Genomic DNA, 24,634 nt, shown 5'->3' with positions numbered 1-24,634 from the left:
CATGTGTTGCCTGTAATTCTGAACTTTTTCTCTTTAGAAGAATGGCTGCAGAGAATCACAGGCATCTCAACCTGAAGATTCAGCCCTCGAAAGCAAAGAACCACTTCTTTCCTTCTTTATAAACTTCTGTTAACTTTCATTGTGCTGTGCAAAGGGGAGGACTGGATTCCTGCTGCTCGGCTGCCCGGAACAGGCATCGCCGAGTGCCAGCTATGGGCACTTTTGGGGAACTGCAGGACTTCGCAGCAATATTCCAGTCGGGATCCCAGCGGTACCAACAGGCAGCTCTCACAGCCGCAGGACAGGGCAGATTCCTCCATCAAAAAAATCACAAATCTGCCTCTCTGCCGATGCAAACCCCCGGGACCCTCCGAGACCCCCGGGCAGGCACAGCGATCCCCGCCCGGGCTGCCCCTGGATCCCGCGGGCAGGCACAGCGATCCCCGGCCGGGCACTCCCGGGATCCCGCGGGCAGGCACAGCGATCCCCGAGCAGGCACAGCGATCCCCGGCCGGGCACTCCCTGGATCCCGCGGTCCCTCCCCGCTGCCGCTCCCGCCCTTGGCCGCGCGCGGGCCTCGCCCCGCCCTCCCCGCAGGTCCTGGCAGGGCCGTAGGGAGGGAGCGCGGGCGGAGAGCGGGGGCGGTCAGGACCCGGCCGGGACGATGCTGCCCGCGGGCCGCGGCGGGCGGTGAGCGGGGTCCGGGGGGGAGCGGGGGCGCCGGGCCGGGCCGGGTCCGGGGCTGGGACCGGGGCTGGGACCGGGGCTGGGACCGGGGCTGGGACCGGGGCTGGGACCGGTCCGGGCCCCGCTGAGCGCGCTGGGCCCCGCAGGGCGGCGGCGGCGCTGAGGGCGGCGCTGGGCGCGGGCGCGGAGCGGCGGCGGGAGCTGGAGCGGCGGGCGGAGCGGGGCCGGGCGCTGCTGCGGCCGTGGTGAGTGCGGGGCGGCCCCGGGCACACCCTGCGGCCCCCGGGCCCGGGCCCGCAGCCGCGGGGCCGGTCCCGGTGCACATCGCCGGCCCCGGCGCTGTTTGTTCCCCCAGGGGCGGCGAGGAAGAGGAGCAGCCGCAGCCCGGCTCCGGCGCTGGACACGGTGAGCGCTTCCCCCGGCCCGAGGGCCCCTCAGGTCACACCGGGGCTGAGCCAGGTTCGGTGTTAGCAGCCGTTCCACTTTTCTGCGACCTAACCCCCCTCTGCTTTTTCCCTCCCACTTTCCTCCTTGGAGTTAGCTTGGAGTCGCGCCTCGGTAATCCAGGTCAGTGGTGAAGTGTCTCTAGGCCTGACCCAGGCGTGGGGTTGTCACTTGCTGAGGTTGATTCTGCAGAACTCTCTTCTGTGGCTCACACCCGTCCTGTGTTCAAGGCTTCCTGCAGCTTGCCTGCATCCTCTGTGCACTGGCTGCTCCCACAGCCAAAAAAAATACCCCCTGCACCATTCATTGTCTGGTTCCCTTCTGTAGTACATGGCAAAGCAGATTAGTGAAGAGACAGATGGGCAAGATCCAGGGTTGGACTTTCTGACGTGTTGTCTCCTCTTGCAGAGAACAGGCCTTCACCCAAGGAGCTGGAGGAGCTGGAACTGCTGAACAGGGCCTTAGAGAAGGCACTGAAAGTCAGGAAAAGCATCTTGAAAAGTCCATTAGAGGCCCCGGGAGCTACAGGAAAGAAATTGGCAGGTGAGGGACCTGCTGCCAGGAAGGCTGAAGAGCAGCAGGGGCCTGTACCTGTTGAGGATGTTCCTGAGAGCACAAAGGTGGGAACTGGAAGCAAAAAGCCTGGCTCTTCAAAGAAGCCCTCTGCATACCAGCTAAGAGCCCCTTATAGGACTGACCCAGATGTGAAGAAACCACAAAGGAAAGCCCCAGCCAGATGTGTTTCTCAAGGTCCCAGGACATCTGGGAAGAACTCCTCAAAAGGGGTGGCTTCGAAACAAAGAGGGAGTCAGAGGACAGCAACTGGCAGTGCCACAGAGGTCTGTGCTCCAGCTGAACCCCAAGAGACACTTGGCTCGTCCAAATCTGCCCCAAATGAGCAGCAAAGTTTTTCTGTGGGGGATTCAGCTGGGGAAAAGAACTCAATAGCTGCTGGCCAGGAGTTATTTGATGCAGGGAAGAAAAGTTGTGGTTTCCTGGGAGAGTCCAGCAAAAAGGAGGACACTGCAGGTGCATCAGGAAGGAGCTTCTCACCTGGGACAGGCACCCTGTGGGAAAAGGGGTGAGTGTGGGAGGTGGGCACCTCTCTTCGTGTTCCACTTGACACTCAGAGGCACATCTCCAAACCCTGCTGGCTGCTGCTGCTCCTTGGGGCCCCAGCCTGCTTTCACCATCCTCCCATCCCTCTCAAGAGGAAGCATCCTGTACAGTTTAAAAGCCTTTACTGTGGTTGAGCAAGTGGTTTTAATTTAAAGGGCTTCTTCTTGGATGGCTGGGACTTTGAAAGCCTTTCAATTAGGACTGTTGGTATTTCATAGTCCCCTGTGACTGTTATGGAAAACTGTCTCTGTAGAGCTTTCTTGAGCCTTAGTTTTCCTCTGAGTGCACTTTCTATTATAGCATATTGATTTTTTTATTTGTTCTCTTTTTACACGGTGATAATACATAATGCATGAATTTGCACTCTCTCTAAAGCAGGTGCCCAATGCTGTTTGCAGTGATGGCATCTGGCTTAACCTGTAAGACACTGCCCATATAACTACACAAGTCAGGATGGACTAGAATGCAGTTGTTTCAAGTGTTTGGTGTGGGAAGGATTATGACGTGGATGTTACTGAGATTCTCTGTGGAAAAGTGGCAAAATAATACTTGGAATGTTGGCTTTGCATTCAGGCCAGTCTGTCTTGTTTAAAGAATTTCTTTTCTGTGTACTGTTTGCTTTAAAGAAGCAGTGAAGGTCAGCTCTGATGTCCCAGGAAAATTTTGAGGAATGTCTCTCAGCTACCACAACCCAGACTTGTGTTTGTGCAGGAAGGAAATTATCCCTGTTCACTGGCATTGGAAGGGACACAGGACACTGAGTGACAGTTGCTGGGGGAACAGGGATCTGGATTCAAGTGTTTGTGTACTTAAAATCTCAACTGTGGCCTTGGGTTCCTAGTCTGCATGTGACTAATAACTGCCAACCCATTTGTTTTTGTAGTTACAACTTTAGGATTATTTTACTTCGGGGTTAAGAACCATATTCCAATGGAAGCTGGACTGTCCCTTTCCCATTTCTTTGAGTGTGATGTGGTGCTAAGCAAAGCTGCCTTGTCCTGCTCAGGTAGAGCAGCAGGGTTGGGCAGACCAGCTTCCCTGAACAAGTTGTTTCCATGCCTGTTCTCTGCCGTGCCAGGGCTTTGCTCCCAGCTTCCCACCTTGGATGAGCCTCTGACAGCTGGTGGCAGGATGCAGGAGCTCCTGCAGGTCAGCTCAGTGATGTCTGTAGAATTAGAGAGGAGCCTGAGCCTCCTTCCTTGAGGACAAGCTGGAGGCAGTGGTGGATTCAGTCTCCAGGGTTGCTGCATCTCCCATTGCAGCTAAATTAATTCCAGATTTTGACAAAATATCATTTTCCCTGTTGGAAGACAAGGCTCAACTGCTCCCTGGCAGCCAGGATTGATCCTTCTCCTGTTTTGCAGATGCCAGCTGAAGCTCCCCCTTCCCTACAGGATAGCCTATTCCAGGAACTCCAGGTAAGCCCAGCCTGACTAGTGCAGTCCCTCTGCTTAGGGGCTGTGAGGAGGGGCCGGGTGGGGGGCCGGGGCTGGTGGTGGTTCCTGGGCAGGCAGTGACCCCGTGGGGTGTGGGGCTGAACTGGGAGCAGGAGGAGTGCCCTGCAAGGCTCTTGCTGAGGATGTGTGTGCTCATGTTATTCTAGCTGCTAGAATTTATTTTCAGAGTGCTAATTACTCTTGCTCACTGAGTCATGAAGGAACTGGAATGCTTTATTTGTGGGTTTAACAGTGCAGCAGAAGCCTCTGCTGGTAGCAGACACCTGTTGGAGGCAGGAGACCCTGTGGGGTGGGTGCCTCTGTACCCTATCCACTGAACAATTCCCAAACCAGCTGTGCCCTGCCCTGCTGGGACACCTCTGGAAGCACCACAGCTGTGTGTGTTTGAGGCTGTTCCTGCTGTTCAGCTCTTACAGAGAGCCAACTCCAGAGTTCCTGCAGTGAGGGTGCAGGTGGTTGGGTTTCTGGTGAGCTCAGTGCTCTGGTGCATTCTCCAGTCTTCTGGAAGGGTTTCCCACATTTACTCTGAGAAATCTTGCCATAATTCAGCAGATTTCTCATTATGTGCTTAATTCAGATGTTAAGCTTAAACCCTGTCTTAACTCTAACTGTAGCCCCTTGTGCTGCCCTCAAGAATTCCTCCTCCTCTTGGGAACTGTCATTTATCAGCCACCAGTTTCTTAGTTGCCCTTCAACAAGTTGTAAAGACCTTATTCCCTTAATTTTCACTTGTAAATTGAGCCTTTCAGCATTCTAATCGCTCTGGTGTAATTTTATACTTTTCACTATTGCTTTCAACTCAGTGACAGATTGAGAATAACCTTTGCACTAAAGAACCCTTGTAGAGGGAATGCATCTTGCCTGGGAACTTCTGTTCTCTCCTGTTCCATTAATCTTGCCACTTCTTTGCATAATGTATTTCTGAAATCTGCAGTTCCTAACATGATTTAAAAGACACATGCACATGAGTTAGGCAGTCAGGCACTGCAGAACTATTTTAAGCTTCCTCCTGATGGCTCTCACTGCAGCAGATTTTGGGAGATTGGCTTTTTAAACCAGTTCTTAAGTAAAGGATATTATGGGGACTGTGTATCCATGGGGATGGTGAACTCTGTAAGTGAAATGCATCTCTCTGGTAATGCTGTTATTTGTGTAGTGCTTTATTTAAAAAACTGGACTCTGGTGTGAACTCCTGGCCAGCTTCCTCATGATACTGTCCTTTAGCCTGTGTCTTGCATCCCTGATGCTGACACACTGCTGGCATACTGCCTGCCAAACATAGCATTTTGTCCCCCAAAAAAAGGATTAAAGGAGAATCTTGAGGAAGTTTGGCATATGAAGGAATTGGGGTGAGAGTTTGTCCTGTCTGCTCTTCTTTTTGTGCACCTTTGCTAACAGAACAACTGTGCAGAAATGCAGATGACTTACTCCTAAGAAAGGAAGGGAAGATTTGGTGTTTCCTATGGGACATGAACATAGGCAGGGCAATACAACAGAATTAGGGATGTACTGCAAGTTCACATTCTGCTTCTGGAAATGTGCTGTCTGTCTTCTGATGGCTGTAAATCCTTCCCTTTAAAACAAGTGGAGAGGGGAACAGGTGTTTTGCAGTGTCTAATGTTTTCTGCAGGGTGTCCTTGCTGATCTAATACCAGCTGTGGGAATGAGTTGGGAATGGTTAGTAAATAACCTGTGAGAGAGGGGGGTGATGGAGACACTTGTAATTAAAGCACTGATGTGTCACACTGGTGTGTCACAGCTCAGTGGGAACACTGTCTGGTACAAAGGAGTGTAACTTCCACCTCCTGCCCCTTTGGAATTTTCAGGGCATGGGAGAAATGTCATCTGTGCCAAACAAGTGCAGATGCAGCAGCTGCAAGGGCCCGTTTTGTGAAGAGGATCCAGACAACTGTATCCTTTCCCAGCAGGCTCCGGGTACAGTTGCTCCACAGTGAGCTCCCAGCTGGAGAGAGTAATGCCTCCAATACCAGCACTTCAAGCTGGGTCTCTGGGAAGTGGGGTTTTTCATAGTACAGCTCTTGAGCACTTACAAAACTCTTGATCCAGCCAAACATGGCCACAAGGCAAACACGCCGTACACAGCTGTGCTGTGCCGTCCTCAGCTTCCCCCTGCAATGCCACTTCCTGGGCTGTTCCCTCTGTCCCTGCTCCCAGCTGGCCTGGCCAGGGATGCTGCACTCAGCTGGTGGTGTGGAACTTTCCTTAAGCTGCTGCTGTTTGAGTTTTGTTCACCGAAGGCAGACTTCAGTCCTGCAGAGATAGAGGAGGAATTGAGGGTCCTCCAGGATGTCCCCTCCCATCTGAGGCAGTATGTGGAAGCTGAGACTGCAGGTAAGAAGGAAAAAAGGGGGTGGAGGGGCAGAAGGTGGAATAAGGATGGTCTGGACTCCAGTTCCATCTGTTTTGTGTCCTTGCCATGTGCTGGACTTGAGGGACAGGAGCATTGCCTGCCTAAAATGAGGGCTGGTGAACCCAATGCCACTCTGGAAACTGGTGTTTGGAGAGGAAGGTTCCAGTATGCTCATGCCTGCTGGGTTTCCTCTGCTTCTCTTGTAGACCCTCCCACTCTACAAGGGGAGTATGAAAGCCTTTTGACCTTGGAGGGTTTGCAAACCACAGTTGCTCAGTACCTGCAGAAGCTGCAGCTTCTTCGAGCAGGTGAGTCAGTCCCCGTGTTTGTGGTCAGGTGTGAATGTGCTGGAACAGTGGTTTTCCATCTGTGCAGGACACTGTGGACAAGGTAATTTTTCTCCTGGTTATCCTTAATGGTAATGGAGCACGTGAAATTGTCTGGTGGCAAACAAAGCCATGGTATCTGTGTGCCACCCCTCTGTGTTCGGGAGAGGCTTGGAGCTTTTAACTGCTGCAGTTCAGGAGGGCTGGGGAAGGAACTGCTGGGGACACTGGATGCCATAGCTTAGGATGTCCTGATTGTGCCATGTGTGAGGAGCTTACCCTGAATAATACACTGTCATTAGTCATTCATTTCTGGGAACAGTAAGTAGATCATAAATTCTGCAAGTACAGATTTAACTTGTGTGGTTTTGTCTCCTGCCTGTTCTTGCCCCCTGGCAGCTCTGGAGTCCCAGCTGAGGCTGCGCCCAGACTGCACTGGGGATGTGGGAAGCTGCTCCCCAGCCTGTGTCCCTGCCAGGGGACAGATATGTGACACTGCAGGAGTGCTGGCTCTGCCTCTCCTGTGTTACTCCAGCTTCCAGGAGCTGAGGGACCTGTTTGCCTTGAAGCTGCAAGTGTCAATGCTGCACCAAGAGATTGCCCTACAAAAGGTGAGTCTGGGAAAGTGTTAATGCTCCTGGAGCAGGGAAAGGAAAGGGCAGTTGTGGGGCACCAACTGCTGGATGGGGTGTTGATGGGGAGCAGCAGCACAGCAAGCTTCCCCAGTCGTGTTTCTGTGTTTATGCCTCATGTCCAAGTCCCCTCAGTGCCTTGCTGTCTTTGTAGGTGAATGGAACTGACTGTTTTTTGTTAGAGCCAGAGCAGAGGCCTTTATGCGTCTGACCCTCTCCTGATAAGGTTTTATTTAGCTGTTCTGAAAGAATTTGGCAGTGGAGGATGTTGGTAATGCCTGAAGGCCCCTTTTGTCAGCCCTTCACAGTCCCACGAGGGCACCCACTGTGTCATTCTCTCCTGTGTGACCTCCAGCTAGTGAACTCCTCTGCTCTCTCTTCCTTTCCTTTTAAACCTCAAACCACTGTGCTGCTAATCTTGATTTGACCATTCTGAGCCTGTGAGAGCAGGGTAGGAGGTGTCAGCTTCTTCAGCAGCCTGAGCAGAGAGCTTGCTGCACAGAGATCACTTGTTCTTCTCAACCAGCAGCAAAGGGCAGAGAAGATCTGTGAAATCACATCCACTGTTGACCTGAATGATAGAGGCTTTGGAAAAGTAATTTTTTCTAAGCCACAGAGGAGTTATTAATAACTGGCTGCACTCCTCCCTCTGGCTGAAGATAGATTGCTGCCTGTCCTCAAATGGGACTTCAGTATTATAGTCTTGAATTATGGATCGTGAAGGTTTTGGGTTCTTTATCTGCCCAAAATGAAGTGGTGACCAAAGCCACATTCCCGCTGCTCTGTTGACTGACTCAGTTTCCTCTGCACATGTATCCAAATAGGTGTTTTGTGGTAGGTGAGCTCTGAGGGTCTGAAGCAGCTCTGCAGGGTGAAGATAAGTGAAATTGTTGGAACAGGTGAAATGAGTGGATGTGATACAAGATAAATACCCTGGGAAAGGATGTACCTATTTCTGGGCCAAGCCTGTCCATTGCCTTTCCATGGAGGAATGCCAAGTATCACAGAGACTCCTGGTAGCTCTTAGACTCTCTTTGGTGGTGAAGGTCTGTTTCCTCTGTTCTTACACATCAGGAGCAGAGCAGATGGATGGAAAAGAGAAGGATATCTCTCTTAGGAAGTAAAGCAGGGCAGCATTCTTTCATGTGCAGCTTTCCCCTTAGGTAGCTTTCATGTCTGTAGAGACTTCCCAAAGATTACCAGCTGTGTCCTGCTTCCCTGTCCTTGTGCAGACATATGTGGAGCAGTATGAAAATCCCAGAGGAGGTCTGCCTGAGCATTAATTCAAGAGTGGGGCACCAAAGGCCAGCTTCTGTCCTTTGATTGGAAGTGACCTGTGCTTGAGTTGTCTCTCACAGTCTCACAGTCCAGAGCTGATGATGCTGCACCAGGGTGGTGTTGGACCTGAGCTGAGGTGGGCTGAGATCCTGAGCTAGGCTTAATGGACCAAAGACCAGGGCAGGGAACGTTGGCAGCTCTAGCAGCCCCTGTAGCCCGTTTGGGCTGCAGTTGGCCACTCACCCATCTGTCCTGGATTAGCTGGGAGGTGACAGGAACAGTCCTGAGTGCTTGAACTTACTGCTGGGTGAGTGAGCACTTCACTGTGTGGCTGCAGAGCTCCTGAGCCAACACCAGCTTTAACTTCTTGCAGGGTATGATCTCATCCCAGTGCTGGGCCTTCCCTGTGGCAGAGGAGCAGCGTCTCCACTTATCTCACTGCTCTGGGAACACGGTGGCTGCTAGTGTAGCTCATGAGCAGAGGATGAACAACTCTGTTAAATATGACAAAAGAAAGTATCTGTCAATCAATGAGTTATTAGTCATACTGCTCTGATTAGATTTCACTTGTTATGCAGCCACTTCGCTTCAAGGAGTCCTGGCAATGTGTGCTGGCTCTGGTGACGTGTCCCCCTTGTCCTGCCCAGGTGCTGATGGCAGAGCTGCTGCCTGTCCTGGAGCCCAGCCCGTGCCCGGAGGGCTCTGCCCGGCTCTTCCGTGCCATCCACACCCAGCTCTGCCAGGGGGGCAGGAGCTTCCCTGTGCTGGTGAGGGATGAGCTGGGGGACTGAGCAGGGGAGCCTCCTGCTAGTCCTTCACACACACAGAGAGAGTTCTGAGCAATAAATCTTTTCCATGAACTTCTTTACTCTGCCTGTTTGTTCAGCTAAAGTCCAGGGGGTTGTTTTTGTTATGGGGTCTTTTTCTTAATTTTCGTTGGGTTTTTTTTCTTCTTTTCTGTCAGGAGGGCTGGAGCCCCTCTGCTCTGGAGCCAGGCTGGGAGAGCTGGGGGTGTTCAGCCTGGAGAAGAGGAACAGAAGGCTCCAGGGAGACCTCAGAGCCCCTTCCAGGGCCTAAAGGGGCTCCAGGAGAGGGACTTTGGACAAGGGTCTGGAGGGACAGGACAAGGGGGAATGGCTTCCCACTGCCAGAGGGCAGGGTTAGGTGGGATATTGGGAAGAAATTCTTCCCTGTGTGGGTGGGGAGGCCCTGGCACAGGTTGCCCAGAGAAGCTGTGGCTGCCCCATCCATCCCTGGAACAGGCTCCCCAGGGCAGTGGGCACAGCCTCAAGGCTGCCAGAGCTCCAGGAGGGTTTGGGTGATCCTCTGGGGCAGGGGGTGTGAATCCTGGGGATGGTCCTGTGCAGGGCCAGGAGTTGGACTCGATGACCCTTGTGAGTCTCTTCCACCTCTGCGCGTTCTGTGACTGCGAGTTTTGCTCTGTCACATCTGGCGGTTGTTCCCGGGGCAGTGGCAGGATGTGTCGGGGTGTCGGGATGCAGTGGCCTGGGAAGGGCGGGATGGTGTCGGGATGGTGTCGGGATGGTGTCGAGATGATGTCGGGATGGTGTCGGGATGGTGTCGGATGGTGTCGGGATGGTGTCGGGATGGTGTCGGGATGTCGGGATGGTGTCGGGATGTCGGGATGGTGTCGGGATGGTGTCGGGATGTCGGGATGATGTCGGGGTGTCGGGATGATGTCGGGATGGTGTCGGGATGATGTCGGGATGGTGTCGGGATGGTGTCGGGATGGTGTCGGGATGGTGCCGGGCTATCGGGATGCAGTGGCCGGGCCCGCCCCGCAGGTGGCGCTGGGTCCCCGGCGGTACCTGCGCAGGTGCCGCTGGAACCGAAGCCACTCCGGGAATGTTCCCCCGCCCTTGGAAAACGCGACTTCTGCAGCAGCTCCGGCCTTGTCACCCAGCGAAACGTCCGGGTTCGTTTCCTCTTGAATGTTGGGGTTTTGCATTTAAGTCCTCCGGAATTTCAGTGCCAGGTGAAGCTTTCGAGTGAAGTGGAAAACCTCTGCTTGTGAGCACCGAAAACTCCATTTAGGAAGGGCCACAGTTACCACAGCTTAGTCCAGTTTGCTTAAACCATACCTCTTAGCTGGACTAGGACTGTTTGCTTGGGGGGAAGGGGGATTTAGCTCTTAGCAGTGCTAAGACAGTCATTATTTATTCGTTATCTTTTCTCACGACCAGAATTTGCTGTCTGTTCAGAATGTCTGGCTCTTTCTGACGCTCAAAATTCGCTAAAGTCATTCATATGATAGATGAAAATCAGCACCTCTTACTTCCACTTTATATTTTTATCACAGAATCACAGAATGGTTTAGGTTGGAAGGAACCTTAAAGCTCATCTCATTCCACCCCCCTGCCGTGGGCAGGGACACCTCCCACTATCCCAGGTTGCTCCAAGCCCTGTCCAACCTGGTCTAAAACACTTGCAGGATCAGACACTGTCTCCTAAATTAGCGTGGTCATAGGCCATGGGCATGAACATCTGCATGTTTGAATTTTAGAGCTGACATTTGGTCTTGTTAATTATGGTGCTGTTATGGATAACTTGTGTCTGCAAGCACTGCATGAGTCATGGAGCATCTGCTTCTCGGCACTGAGCAGTCCAGTGGAACTTGGCAGCAACTTCAGTGCCACAGCAAGGGCTGCAGAGGTGTGAAAGTGCTGGGTAAAGCAGACTGAGCCCACAAAAATGGGGTCACAGGAGTTGTTAAAAACTCAAAATACAAGCTGACACTGTAGCAGGGTGCAGAAGGGGTGCAAACTGGCTGTTCTGTACCTCTGGGTGCAGTTTTATTACTCTTCCTACACCACATTTTACAGTTTTCATAAACGTGTAAGACTAAATCATTTGAATGACTCACTTTTTCAAACAAGTCTTGTGCTATAGCAGAGATTGAGAGTCAATAGCAATTGAATTCAGAGGTTGAGGGGTCTTTGTTATAAAATGTGCCTTTGTTATAGAAAGAAATTATCCTGGTACATCCAACTGAGATGAGAAGACAAAGACAAAAGGCAGTGTTTGATGCCAGGGGATAGAATTACAGAAATACAGGAAATGAGCAGTATTTTTGGAAAGTGATAGATGATCCCAGTGTTGTGTAGACATGAGCTGAGAGAAAGCGCAGCGAGGGTCAGGGAGGATTAACAGCTCTTACTCCTTCTTTGTTCCCTACAGCAGAGTTTTAAAAGGTTTTTGTTTTTATCCTACTGAAGGATGGGAAGTTGGATCCTAGGGAGGAGACAGATTTTTTCCTTTTCTTTCCAGAATCTGTGGCTTTAAGTATTTCCAGCTGCTACAGTTTGTCCTTTCCACTGGCTCCCTTCTCTCCTTCCCATCTGCAACTTCTCCATGGGCTGTTTTTGTTTTGCAAACGCTGCTGTTAGTGCACTCTGTAGTCAGCAGACCTTCTATGATTTCACATGCACGTTGTCTTGGGTTAGAATTAGAGAATCACAGAATCCCAGACTGGTTTGGGTTGGAAGGGACCTTAAAGCTCATCTCGTTCCACCCCCTGCCATGGGCAGGGACACCTTCCACTAGCCCAGGTTGCTCCAAGCGCCGTCCAGCCTGGCCTTGGACACTTCCAGGGATGGGGCAGCCACAACCTGAGTTGTGGTTAGTTCTGGATGTTCATCATGTTGAACCCTTGGAGGGGTTTATGATGTAGATCCTACACAAAGTGCTGCTGCAGCTCCTCCTTGGGAGATACCTCATGGAAAGACAACAGTGTGGCTGTAGGGGTGCTCTCCATCTAAAGCAGAAATAATTTGAGCCTTGGTAAGAAAGAAGGCACCAGGAGTGGTGTGGAGGAATGTTCTGCCTCTTCCAGCCTTTCTGAGGGGTCTGGCAGTGTGTGAGCAATGAGAACCTGCTGGCGTGGCTGTGTGCACCCCACACCCCTGGGCAAGGGCAGGAGGAGCTCCCTGAGCCAGGAGCACAAACCCTGATGAGCTGTGTGAGGAACAAGGGAATTTCATCAAGGAGCAGTTTAAGAGGGTACATGTTGAGGTGGGAGGAAAGCTTCCAGCCCTCTCTGTATATGACAAATTTGCTGGGGTGTTATTCTCTAAATGAGCTTTCTGTGAGTTCCAGAGAGCAAGTTACTTGATTAAAGCACTGGGTGAGTCAAGCCTGGAGCATTAACACCTGACTCAGCAACTTGTTGTGCCAGTCAGGGGGTTCTAGAAGGAGTAATGGTGCTGCAAAATGCTGAGACAGAGGTTGGATTGTAGAAGAGTTCTTGGGGAGAGCTGCCTGTCCTCCACACACATCCTTTAGTTTTTAGGGTTTTTTTACTCAAACTAATCTCTCCCTGAGTTCTGGAATTCAGTGGGAGCTTGGGATTTCTAGGTGAAGCTTTGCTGAGAAATTTTGTCTGCTTCTGCTGAATCCGAAAGGGATGGTTTTGGGTTCCATGTGAGTGCAGAGCACGCTGAGGATGCTGGATGAGGGTACTGCAGGATGTGTCATACTCCTCCAGACACTGCCAGGGTGTCTAATTCTCAGTGTACTGTAAGCAATGAGTGGGAAATGCTTTAATAGCCTTGTGAAAGCCAGGAGAAGGGGCCAACTGGGATTTTTTTGTGGGCAGGCAGCCAGTTCATGGGTGTGCATTTCCAATCCTGAGTCCTGTCACCATGTGGGGTCACTGAGAGGCTGCAGCAGATGATGGATCTGACACCAGGACTCTTCACTTTTTACCTGTAAAATGGAGATTGAGATTATTTCACTTGCTCAAGAGCTTGCTTTTGCAAGTCTGTACTCTCTGGAGCAAGGCCTCTTGTTTTGGTGGGTTTTGGTTGGTTTTTTGAGCATATACACTGGGACTGGTGCAGTTGACATCTGCTTTCACTGGCAGCCTCCCGGTCCTCCTTCACATCCCTTAAAAACAACCTCACAAAAGAAAAACCCTAATCATGACTCAGTCCAACATAAAAACAATTCATTAAATAGGTATTAAAGTTTCTATCATCCACCTTGCAGATACAAAAATACTATTTTCATAACCACCAGCCAGAAGAAAAGGTCCATCTCTTGGTTTTGATCTGTGAAGAAAGAAGGGCTTTAGCATTGTAATCTAGAAAAATCTGGTTAATTAATCTGAGCTCAGTTAGAAGAAGAGAGCAGGAAGCTGCCAGGGGATGAAGAGCTGGGAATGGGAGGGGGGGCAAATTAAAAGGGAGTTTTGAACTGTAATTTCAGAAGGCGAGAGATTACAGCAGTGGGCTATTTAGGCAGGCAAACGGAGATGTTTGACTTATTTTTAGCCAGAACGAGAAAGATAATCAGTGGATCCGGAGTTTGGATAGGAAAAAAGCAAATGGAAGCAAGCTGTGAGTCAGTGGAGGAGCCTGGCCCTGGAGAAAAGCCTCTCTGGAGTCTTCCCTCCTGGTTTCTGAGAACACCAGGGCCAGCTGTGCCAACACTAGGCTTGTCCTCGGCCCTTACATGTTGTAGTGGGAAACAATTTATTGGTCTCATTTTAGCTCCAGCTTAGAAAGAAGAAATGAGGGAGGCCTAATGTGTGTGTCCAGGTCAGTAAAACTTCAGCAGATGACACCGGGTTGGACATTCTGTAGCACCTCAGCGTCCTGCTCCCTCTGTTCAAGCTGCTGCGCCCCAGCTGTTGGTGCAGCTGGCCCAGCCTTGCAGCTCTGCAGTTTGGAAAAGTGCATTATCTGCAGATTTCACCCTTTGGGGTTTGTTTTCCTCTTTCACGTTCTAAATTCCAGAATACACAAGAGCTGTCTCTTGAGGTGGAGTCTCTTAGAGGACATGTTAGCAGTAAATCTTGCTTTTGAAGTTGTTGAGCAGCTGGGTGCTGTCATGCAAGGTGAGGGCATCTCACTGCCTCCAGGAGTGAAGGATTGGGTACCAGCCAGGCACAGGAACGTGCAGGAGAGAGCACAGGAACCAGAGAATCATTAAGGTTGAAAAGACCTTTAAGATCTTCAAGTCCAACCATTCCCCCAGCACTGCCAAGGCCACCACTAACCGTGTCCCCAGGAGCCACATCCACACAGCTTTTAAATCCCTCCAGGAATGGTGACTCAACAAAAAAGTACCTTTAAAAAATTAATGAAACCATAAATAGGCTACAGTGCTTTAATTACAATATGGTAGTGACTGCATAATGGGACAGAATTCAAATTACTGGATGCAGGGATGAATCAGATAAAGTATTTTTTACATTTAAACAAGTTTGATCATATCAATTTAAACATAGCCATGTGTTTCTGTGAGACATCCAGGCTCACTTTTAGTGTCATTAGGAAATTTGGGGTGTTTGGCAGTATCCTTGCAACTATTTTCAGTCTTAACTACCTGGGTTTGTTGAGTTTTAAATGGTGTTTGTTGTGTTGTGCTGCTCTGGAACCTTCTTGAAGGTGACAGAGCTCTCGGCAGAGATCCCTTTGTCCTTGCAAAAGCAAACTCACCGGATTTAATGGAGTTGTTTGACTGAACAAACCATAAGTGATTTGAATCATGTGTGATCACATCTCCCTCCTACCACAGGGAGGAATTCAGAGCCTTGCTTATGACAATGCAAATGGCATTATTTTGTTGGGTTTTTTTAAGCAGTAATTACAGTAAAATAGCTTATTCTTATGTTCTAGGTGTATTTCTTTTCTGTGAGCTGTAAAACTGGTGTGTGTGGCCTATGAGTCACTGGGCTCTGCTGGTGCCTTGCCCAGCTCTCCAGGCAGTGCCCTGAGAATCCACAGCATCTTCAAGGGCACAGGACACCACCAGAATTACTGTGGATCAGCTTTTCTCCTGGTTAGGAGTTTTTCCCTGTGTCTGGATCATACCTGGTTCTCAGTACTGTTTGTGTTGAGTACTTCACAGGATCACAGAACACGCCGAGTTGGAAGGGACCCACAAGGATCATCGAGTCCAACCCTTAGTCCTGCACAGAACCATCCCCAAGAGTCACACCCTGTGCCAAGTGCTCCTTGAGCTCTGTCAGCCTTGGAAGGTGGGGCTGTGCTGGTGTCCCCTCCTGTGCCAATGCCCTGGTGGGGCTCTCCACTGCCACAGGCCCAAAATAGCAGGGCCATGTCACCCAGCAACTTGTCACTGTTGCCGAAGTCTTTGTTGGAGAGGATCAAGGTGACACTTGGCTGCTATTTTCAGACCAGCACTTCCTGATGGCTGTTGGCACTGTATTCCCCCCCTTTGATTATTTATTTATTTCCCTTTTGCTGAATCATAGACCTGGAAAATACTTCTTAGGTCACTGAGAATCCAAGATTGTGTCTCCTGATTTATTTTGCTGCCTGTTTTCCAGTTTTACGTGGCACAAGGCAGCTTAAAATGGACTATGAGATGCCACGTGTGCTTTAATGACGCTTTCCTGCTGCGTGAGGAGTTTCTTCCCTGCTCTTTATCTTAAAATTAATGGAGCTGCTCAAAACTTAATGCTGGCTTTGCCAGGGTTTATTCCTCAGGCTTCTGTGGTTGCTGATGCCATATTCACCTGCTCTTGTTTTACTGCAGCTCTTCATTGCAGTCAAAATTTGTTTATTACGGGGGATTGTTGTGCAATAAATATTCAGTATTTCCTGTCTCATCTTAATCTAATGTGTGGCTCTTGGACTGTACCGTTTTTAATTCATGGACAGGGTGGTCAGGCACTGGCACAGGCTGCCCAGGGAGTGGGGAAGTCACTGTCACCACAAGTGTTCAAAAAATGTGTGGACATAGCACCTGGGGCAAGGTTTAGTGGTGGTCTTGGCAGTGCTGGGTTAACGGTTGGACTTGATGATCTTAGGGGGTTTTCCAGCCTTAACAATTTCATGATACTGTAGCAGCCAAATAAAGGCAAAATTATTAATTTCCTCACAGAGCCACAGCAAAAAAACCTGATGGGGATGTCTTAATTCTTACAAACTGCTGGGGTTTGTTTTTTTACCATTCCTCTGTGTGATAAGTCAATGCCTGTGCTCTGTTGGCCTTTTAACCGAGTGAGGGTCACTTCTTCTCCATGTGAGAAGGCTTCAGGGCTGCCATTTGCTGGATTTTTACAACTCAGACCCCAGTTTTGAGCTGTACGTTCAGAAAATGAGCAGTGAGGTGGGCAGGAGTGAGTATTACTCCTTGGACTCATGCAGGGATATATGTGGATTGTATAACAGAGATTTGTCTTCGATTGTCTTTGCCCAGAAATGTTATTTCTTTAAGATAAGTTGTTTTCTGTTCTTGTTTCCAGCCCCATTACCTTCAAATTCTGGAGAAAATAAGGCATAATTCCTGGCAGTGATGGGCCCTAAGCAGAGCAAGCAGCACATGGGTGTCTTTGCATCCTGGCTTTGCCTTCTTTTTTTTTAGCATTTCCATGTGGTCTCCAAATTATTTCAGCTCTCTAACATCTATTTTGAAAATCTGATGTCTCTGGTGACCCACCTAATTATGGGCCTACCATGAAACACTGGGTGCTGGGGAACGTGGATCTCCTCCCATACCTTGCTTCTCCTGGGATTCCCTACTGCTGCTCAGCATCATATTTGATCCTGGGCTTGCTTGCTTCAAAATCAAAGTAATTAGTCTGTTTTAGAAGAATCCTGGCTTCCTCATCCTTTCTTTCCTCACCATTCCCCCCTAGGAATCTGAGTTTCTTGCCTAAACACCACCTTTCTTTCACCCACCAAAGCCATTCACTCTCTCTGTTCTTTGTCTTCAACAGGAGTTTCTGTTCCCAGGTTTTTCTTTCCTTCCTGCAGCTCTTTGCTGCAATCCTGAGAGCCAGACTCTGGAGCCTTTTCCCCGTCCAAGGGCACTGCAGCTGGCTCTGGGCAGCATTCCGGCAGCAGGGAGAGCTCCTGCTGCCCCATCCATCACCCCACTGGGTCCCTGGGGGTGTCTGTGTGTGCAGGGGGTGTCATCCATCTCTGCTCCTGCAACGTGACTCATCCAGTCCCAGCTGCACTTTCTGCTCCTCCTGTGGGAAGAGGGAGGAGGACACGCAAGTCTCTATTTCTGCTGTGAAAATTACACCCTTCTGTTAGTTCCAGAAGGAGTGTGGAGGGAAGGAGTGGAGCACCCAGGCCTGTCAGCCCCACCAAAGGTGGAAGATTCAGTGCCCAAAAATATGGTCTCACATCAGGCAGCCCATCCTGAAGCCTCTTCCTCTCTCCCTTAGAGCATTTGTGGATTTTACAGAAACCCACTGCAAAATCAGAGAAAGAGTTGCCTGAATTTGGCCTCTTTGAATGGAGAAGGGGAAGTTCATCCACATGTGAGTGTGAGAAGTTTCCTGGTGGTGACCCTGTCCGAGCCTGAGCCCTGTGCAGGGTTGTGCTGGTCCTGCTTTTCCTTTCAAACCAGGGGCACAGCCAGCAGGGCCCTGTGACCTGTGCTCTGCTCTCTGCAGGTAATTCCTTTTAAAGCATCTGTGGAGTTTTAGAGGTCCTTGGTCAGACATGCAGGCATTGCTGCTTGGGAAACACTCTCTGGTGAGCTACAACTCGTATGTCTGGAGGGGTTTGATACATACATGTATCTATCCTGCTTCACTCCTGTGTAATTGAAGTGGTAGCAAATGCAATGGTTGGTCCTGGTGCAGGAGGCACAGGGTTGCTACAGCAGGATCACGTTGGTGCTGCTGAGTCAAATATTCAAATCCCTCGTGGATCAGAATGGAGACATGAAAATGTCATGGCTTTCTAACCAGTTGGAGCTTGTTTTTCTCACCTCCTGCTTTTTCAAGGCCAGTCACTGCTCTTCAGCACCACTTAGAAGCTGGTACAGCTGACAGCTCACTAACATTGGTGGGTTGTGAGGGAAACCAAGAGTCCTTCCCAACCCCATGAGTGGAGGCTGGAGGTGTGGGGATGCTGGGGGGGTAGGACCAGCACAGGGGGGCTGGAGCTGTGTTTAGGGATGGCATCACATTACTGGTTTCCTGAGAAGCAGTTTGGGAAGTTGCCCATTGTCAGGTTCATTCTTGGGGTATTTTCTTCCAGACCCCACTCTCAGCAGCAGCTGAACTGTTTCAGCTGAAATTTGCTTCAAGGGTTCAGTTTGGGGTCAATTTAAGCCTGAACAGTTTCAAGTTTAACAAAGCTTCATGACACTGAAGATGGAGCTTGTGCTGGGCAGTATCAGCCTTCAGGGTGCATTCTGCCCTCCCTTTTCAGAGGGCATTGACTCATGGAGTTCTGCTGCTCTTCTTCCCCTCTAATGAGCAATCAGGAGAGTAAATAACAAAACTGGGTTTGCAGAGCACCATGTGCTGCATGTCTGCCTTAGCTGGAGCTATTTTCCCAGTGCTATTTCTGTGCATAGCCAGACCCCTGTGCCCAGGTCCGGGGTGTCTGCAGCTGCCTGCCTCCAGCAGTACCACGGGAGCACAGCTTGGGAATTCATCTGATACCTAATCAACCTCCACTTTTGTTATTCATGGATGTTATTTAAGAAACTGGGAGCAAGAAGAGATACCAGGGCTCTTGCAGACCCAGCCCCCTCTCTTTTGGTGTTCACAGGTCTCACACAGCTTTCCAGAGCAGCCTGAAGAGGGGCAAAGTCTGATCCAAACCAGCTGTATTCTTCCCCAGAGTGGCATGGCTTCCCTGGGGATGCTGTCGGCAAGAGCAGTGCCCACAAAAAAAAGGAGGAGAATACATCCCATGTCCAGACTAATGCCCAAACCTGCCCTTTCCTGTGTCAGTCCCATTGGCTCCTCTGATTCTCCATCTCACCTGCCCCAGAGCCTCCTGCTCACTGCCCAGCTCTGCTTCTCCAACAGTGTGGATTTTTTGCCTTATTTTTGGCTTTCTCTCAGCTGATGCAGAAACAGCTGGGCCCCATCGGCTCGGGGGAAGCGCTGACCTGGGAAAGGCTCCAGGTCTCTTACGTTTGCTGCAATAGCTCATCCCTTTCCTCTCTCCTTCAGGAAAACCAATAAAAAAAAAAAAACAAAAAAAAACAAAAAAAAAAAAAAAAAAAAAAAAAAAAAAAAAAAAAACCAACCAAACAGTGCAGGAGAAGCCAGAGGAGTTGGGAACTGTTTGCTGTTTGTGCCATCTCTGGTCTCAGTGCCTCCTGATCCACTCGTGGTAAAGGTGGCACAAAAGATTTTGCCCACAAAAATAAGTCTCTGCTGATGATCAGAGCTGGGCAGCGGGATTTTGTGCTCAACCTCCTCCAGGCTGTTTGTGTGTCCATCCCTTCCTCCTCCTCCTCCTTCTCCCTGCCCAGGAGCCCTGGGTGGCATCTCTGTGCTCTGCCATGTGCTGCAAGTGTGTGATTCAGTGCCAGAGCAGCGCAGAGCCAACATCACCTACCTGTGCTCAACATTGCTGTTTAAAAATATTTAATCCTGATAGTCAGGATTTGGGCACTGTAGGGAAAGGAAACAGTGCCTGGCGTCCCTAGTGGGTACGGTGCCAGTTCCCAGAGCCTGGCCCTGTGGCAGGCACCAGCTCTCCTTCCCAGGTGTCCTGTCCTTCCTGCAGCTCTGCTGATCTCCAGCTCCCAGCGGCCTTTCAGCATCCTGCCTTCCTGGCTCTTACCCTGCTGCTGCCCTGCCTGGACAGCAACATCTCAAACCACAAATCCCCCTGCACCTCAGCTCCAGCCCCTTTCCTTCCAGGTCCCCTGACTGGTCTCCCTCTGTCCCCCCCCAGTGTCACCTCCGGGTGCCCCACCATGGGCTCCCAGTGAGGGTCCCCAAGCCAGGGGACAAAGCTGGCACAGGGAGAGAGAGCAACTTGGAAGGAGGTGATGGCGTTGGCACTGCACACAGAGGAGCCAAAGGGGCTCTGGGGAGTGTCTGGAAGTCCCAGCACCCATTCCCTCTGGATTTCACCTACCATGGGGCGGCAGCAGCGTGGCCCTGGGGGCGGGGGACAGCTGGGCCAGCGTCCCTGCCCCAGCGCTGCCTGGCGATGCAGATTGGAAAAACACATCTCAGGAGTGATCCCGGCTGGGCTGCAGGCAGCTGCCTGCTCACAGCCCGAAAGAGTTAACAGGCAGCCAGGCCGAGCCGGTCCTCCCACCGACATGAGATCACCGCTGCCACCGCCAATCCTTGCTCCAGTCCTCCTCCAGTCCTCGCTCGCTCTGGCAGCAAAGGAGCCGGGAGCCAAAGCTGGGAGTGAGAGCAGCAGCAGACAAGACCCCGGCCCGTCTGCACCCCGAGCCGCCGGACAAAGCGACCATGTAGGATCCGGAATCTTCCCTCCGTCACCGGCACGGCAGCGGCTCGTGGTGGGACAGAGACTTGCGTCCATCCCACGCGCGCGTTGTGCTGCTCCGTCCTGGGTTTTCTCGTCAACATGATGGGCTGCAAGTCCAACTCACTCACTTGCCTGCAGGGAGGAAAACCAGGGCTGCCGCTGGCCACGGCCACCGACTCCACTGCCACACTCAACAAACTGGCCCTGGCCACGGGCGGGACCGAGAAATCCTGGTACCGCTGCATCTTCCCCTTCGGCATCGTCTCCGTGGTCATCGGCGTCGCAGCGACGTGCATCACCTTCACCATCAATGGCCCACAGATGGACATCGCTAAGGTGGTCTCGGTGGCCACCTTGATCTTCGGGGTGGGCCTGCTGGTGGCCGCCTACGTGTGCTGGCGGGCCAAGCGGCAGCGCAAGCGGCACCGGCAGGAGCCGGTTGCCCTAGAGCAGGGAGCCCTATGACCCGGGCTGGGGGCAGAGGCTCAGCTCCACCCGGAGACCCCTGCTTATACACCCCTCTCCGCGAGCAGAGGGGTGACAGCACCGGCTTTGTCGCACCCGAGGAGGTCCGGACCCTGCCCGAGGTCAGCTTGCCGTCATTCTCCACCCCGCCGAGCCGCCCGCGCCCGGCCATCCCCGCTCCCGGCACGGGGTAGGGGCAGCCCGGCCTCGCCTGCCCGGGACCGGCATGGAAAGAGCCCGGAGAGTGGCCAAGGAGCGAGTCACCGCACAGGGACCTGTCCCTGCCCGCACCGCCCGGCAGCCGCAGCGAGCCCCCGGCGCTGCGCTGTGCCGGGAGACCGAGGCAGCCCCGCGACCCCCGCTCGGTGCCGGAGGAGTCCAGCGTCACTTCTGTCCTCTGGTGGTTTTTCCCTGTGGCGCAGAACAGAAGGAGTTTCGAAAGAAACTCTCTGGGTGCGGGGAGCACCCGGAGAGCTGCGAGGCCGGCCGGGTGTGGGGCCGCGGGCGGCAGCGAACAGCGATGGGTTGGCCTGGCACGGAGCCCCTGGGACAGCGTGGGGGACAAGGGAGGGCGGGAGCTGAGCGTGGCGGGGGACAGCGGACCTTGGCGGCGGCGGGGGGACGCGGGGAGCAGAGGGGACTGGAGGGGGCAGCGGCTGTTGGGGGTTTGTTGTTGGCGGTGCGGCAGGTAGAGGAGGAACTCGGGCTCTTTCCATCCCCGTGCGGGTGAGCCAGCCCGGGGATGTCCCGGGGGACATGTCCCCTCTGCAGGGATGCCCAGGGCGAAGGGGATCGTGCTGTGAGCTCGCAGCAACATTGCCCGGCTTAGGTGTGGCTTAGGTGGGAGTCTGAGAGCAATTCTGTTGGGGAGAAGGAGCTAGAGGTGCAGCAAAAAGGAGCAAATACATTTTTGCCTCTTTTTTTTTTCTTTTGAAAAGAAGTGCGTGTTCCCATTCTTTGAATTTAGCCTTGAGCTCATGACCCTAAAAAAGAAGCCTGAGACGTGCAGGAGGATCCCTCTCCGGATGCCCTGGTGCCCCGACGCGGAGGCTGCGGCAGATCGCGCTGCTGCCCTGCCCCGGCTGGCCCCGCACCCAGGGGGGCCTCCCGAAACCAGCCCCTCTCCGGGTTCCTGCTCACGGGCAGCGCTGCCAAGAGCTACAGAGCAGCCACGCTCCCGGCCCGCGGCAGCTGGAGGCTGTCCATGCACAGCACAGACAGCGAATAAGGCCAAAAGCCACGAGTGGGGACACACAGGAGCAAAGCCGAGCTTGTGCCGAGCGCCCGGGGAGCCGGGGAGCCGGGACACAGCCGACTGTGCCAGGCCCCGTGCCACCCTCCCTGCCCACAGCTCTGATCCCGACGGCTCTGGCTCCATAACTAACGCGTGCTCCACAGCCCCGGGAGCTGCTGCTTGTCACAGTGTGCATGGCCCAGAGCCACCATTCTCAGGATAGTGGGATATTAGGATACCAGGGCTTGGAGTCCCAGCCCTACAAATCCAGGCTCAAACACCCACGGAGTCTGGGAGGTTTGGGGACACTTTCAGCCTCAGCTCTGATCAAAGCTTTACTTCCATGAGCAATTAGAAGAAGAGACGATGTCACAGAGCCTTGCTCTGTGGCAAGTGATAAGTTTAGCAGGCTCTGAGCCCAGACTGTTGTTTCAGGGTGTTTAAATATCTGTAGTTTTTGGTTTCAGCCTCTCTCAGGGTTAGCAAACCAGGGGTTTCCTGCCAGGGGGACTCAGCAGTGCATGGGGGATGCTCAGTGAGGCATTCATGTATTGAGGGTTTGAAGTGCCAGCTCAGTTTTATCATTACTACTTTTTTTACATTCTTCTTGCTCTAATATTTCAGCAAGCAGTTTTGTGGCTGCCTGCAGATCCCTCTGCTCTCACCTTGCTCATCATGACCACTAGGGCCAGCAGCCCTGCTCCTGATCCTGCCCCAATTGATCTCACTTTTAAAGTGCTCAGCCCTTCTCCCCCCACTCTGAATGTGCAGATGGGTTGTCCAGGTGCACCCAAGGAAAGCCTTGGAGCCAGCCCAAAATGTCTGATGTCAGGCCCCGTTATGTCTCACCCTTCTTAGATCTTCAAATCCAGTTCCCCGGAGCCAAATCCCCTCTCTCCTGCTCTCAGTAACCTCGGGGCAGCTCTCCACAGGGCAGTGCCCAGGTGGAGCCCATCCCAGAGACAGCCTGGATGGGTCCAAGTGCCAACCCTGCCCAGTCCTGCACAGACTGAGGTTTTCTTTTGTTTCTGTTGAAAGTTTTAAGGGATTTGAGTTCTGCAGTGAGAGGCACAGACACACAATCCTTCCTGCTGCCGGAGGGACAGACTCCAGGAGGTTCCCCTGCCGGGCTGCGGCCGCTGCACATGCTGGTTGAACGGCAAGTCCTGGGGAAATTCAGCTCCTTAAACAGCATCAGGGAGGTTTCTTGGTTGCAGGAATAGATGGCTGGTAAAGTTATGCCCAGCTCAGCAAATAAACTGAAAGATGAAAGGCCCCCAGTGGTCAGTCCATATTCACAAAGGACTTGGGGATCCAGAATTTGCCACCCTGCTGGCACCACCCCACGTTGCTCTTTCTCAGGCAGTGTGCAGGGTAGAGCTGGTGGGTCTGTGCTTGCTGGCAGACACCACCACCACCACCACCTCACCCTCCTCCTCCTCCTCCACTGGCATCTGGTGCCAGACATTGCAGATGTGTGAGAGCTGCCTGGGTCCCTTCCCTGTGCAAGCTGTAGAGGTTCCAGAGGACATTCTGTCCAGGCATCCCACTTTGGGTATCCCATCTGGGTATCCCATCCACCCCATTCATCCATCCCACTCATGTATCCCACCCATCTCCCCCACCCAGGCATCCCCCTGCACACCATGGCATTTTTCCTGGGATGCAGGGCCCGGCAGTCACCCACCACTCTGGGTGCCCCAGCCCTGGATCACAGCAGAGCCAAAGGCTGGATGTCCCACCCCAGCACTGTTTTGGAGAAGGTGGCTCACTCAGGTGCTGTGTTCCCATCCCGGTTGAGGTGTTGGCACAGGAGCTGTCGGTGCACAGCCAGATCCGCCTGTCTCCAGAAGCAGGAAAGCACCCTGGGAAGGCAGTGCTGTGGCTGTCTTACCACAATCTGGGGCTAAGAGACACTCTTCACCCTTTCTAGGGGAACAGAATCAAAAATTAATAAACCTGTCAAGCTCACTCAGACACCAGTTTTCCTCTGCTTTGCTTCCCCACCCTCCCAGCACTGGAGCCACAGCCTGGCCCGGCAGTGCCACCCTGCACAGCACTGCTGCCTGGAGACCTGCCCCTGCCAGACACCTCTGTGCCACTGGCAGGAGTTATGCAGGGATGAAAGATGGTTCAAAGGCTGTGCCAAGGCACCTGCTTCCCAAAGCCACCTGCCCCTTGCATTGCACCAACACCCCTCGCCAGGCACTGCTCTTCCAGTATAGCAGGAATATTCCCTATCCTACAAACCCTCACCTTGCCTCCAGTGCCTCCCCAAGACTCTCTGCACACAACAACTCATCCCCGTTCATATATTCAGCTGTTGTGACAGTCCTATGCCCTGTTTCTGCCAGATCAACCTAAATCCCCTTTCAACACTGAACAGTCTTCAAGAGAAAAGCGCAGGTTTTGTGGCAT

General features: G+C 52.3%; 1 protein-coding gene across 7 annotated transcripts; it reads left to right on the top strand.

The window, feature by feature from the left end:
- The first annotated feature begins 511 nt into the window (after positions 1 to 511).
- On the top strand, positions 512 to 19,243 carry TEDC2 (tubulin epsilon and delta complex 2). Of its 7 annotated transcripts, none has more exons than XM_039383646.1 (9): positions 512 to 690; positions 1,043 to 1,092; positions 1,540 to 2,212; positions 3,615 to 3,668; positions 5,534 to 5,618; positions 5,966 to 6,059; positions 6,285 to 6,386; positions 6,804 to 7,015; positions 18,823 to 19,243. In XM_039383646.1, exons 1-9 carry the CDS (start codon positions 665 to 667, stop codon positions 19,123 to 19,125), a joined length of 1,599 nt encoding a protein of 532 aa, XP_039239580.1. In that variant the 5' UTR covers positions 512 to 664; the 3' UTR covers positions 19,126 to 19,243. The 7 variants fall into 7 exon arrangements, with proteins under 7 accessions (XP_039239580.1, XP_039239577.1, XP_039239581.1 ...); XM_039383643.1 differs by having other exon boundaries at positions 5,945 to 6,059; XM_039383647.1 differs by lacking the exon at positions 18,823 to 19,243 and adding an exon at positions 8,688 to 8,954 and having other exon boundaries at positions 514 to 690; positions 5,945 to 6,059.
- Positions 19,244 to 24,634: the final 5,391 nt, after the last annotated feature.

Source organism: Pipra filicauda, unplaced genomic scaffold (assembly GCF_003945595.2).
Source record: "Pipra filicauda isolate LSUMZ 115617 unplaced genomic scaffold, ASM394559v2 scaffold319_size1146426_pilon, whole genome shotgun sequence".
NCBI classification, from domain to species: domain Eukaryota; kingdom Metazoa; phylum Chordata; class Aves; order Passeriformes; family Pipridae; genus Pipra; species Pipra filicauda.
This window is presented reverse-complemented; position numbering and strand designations above follow the sequence as displayed.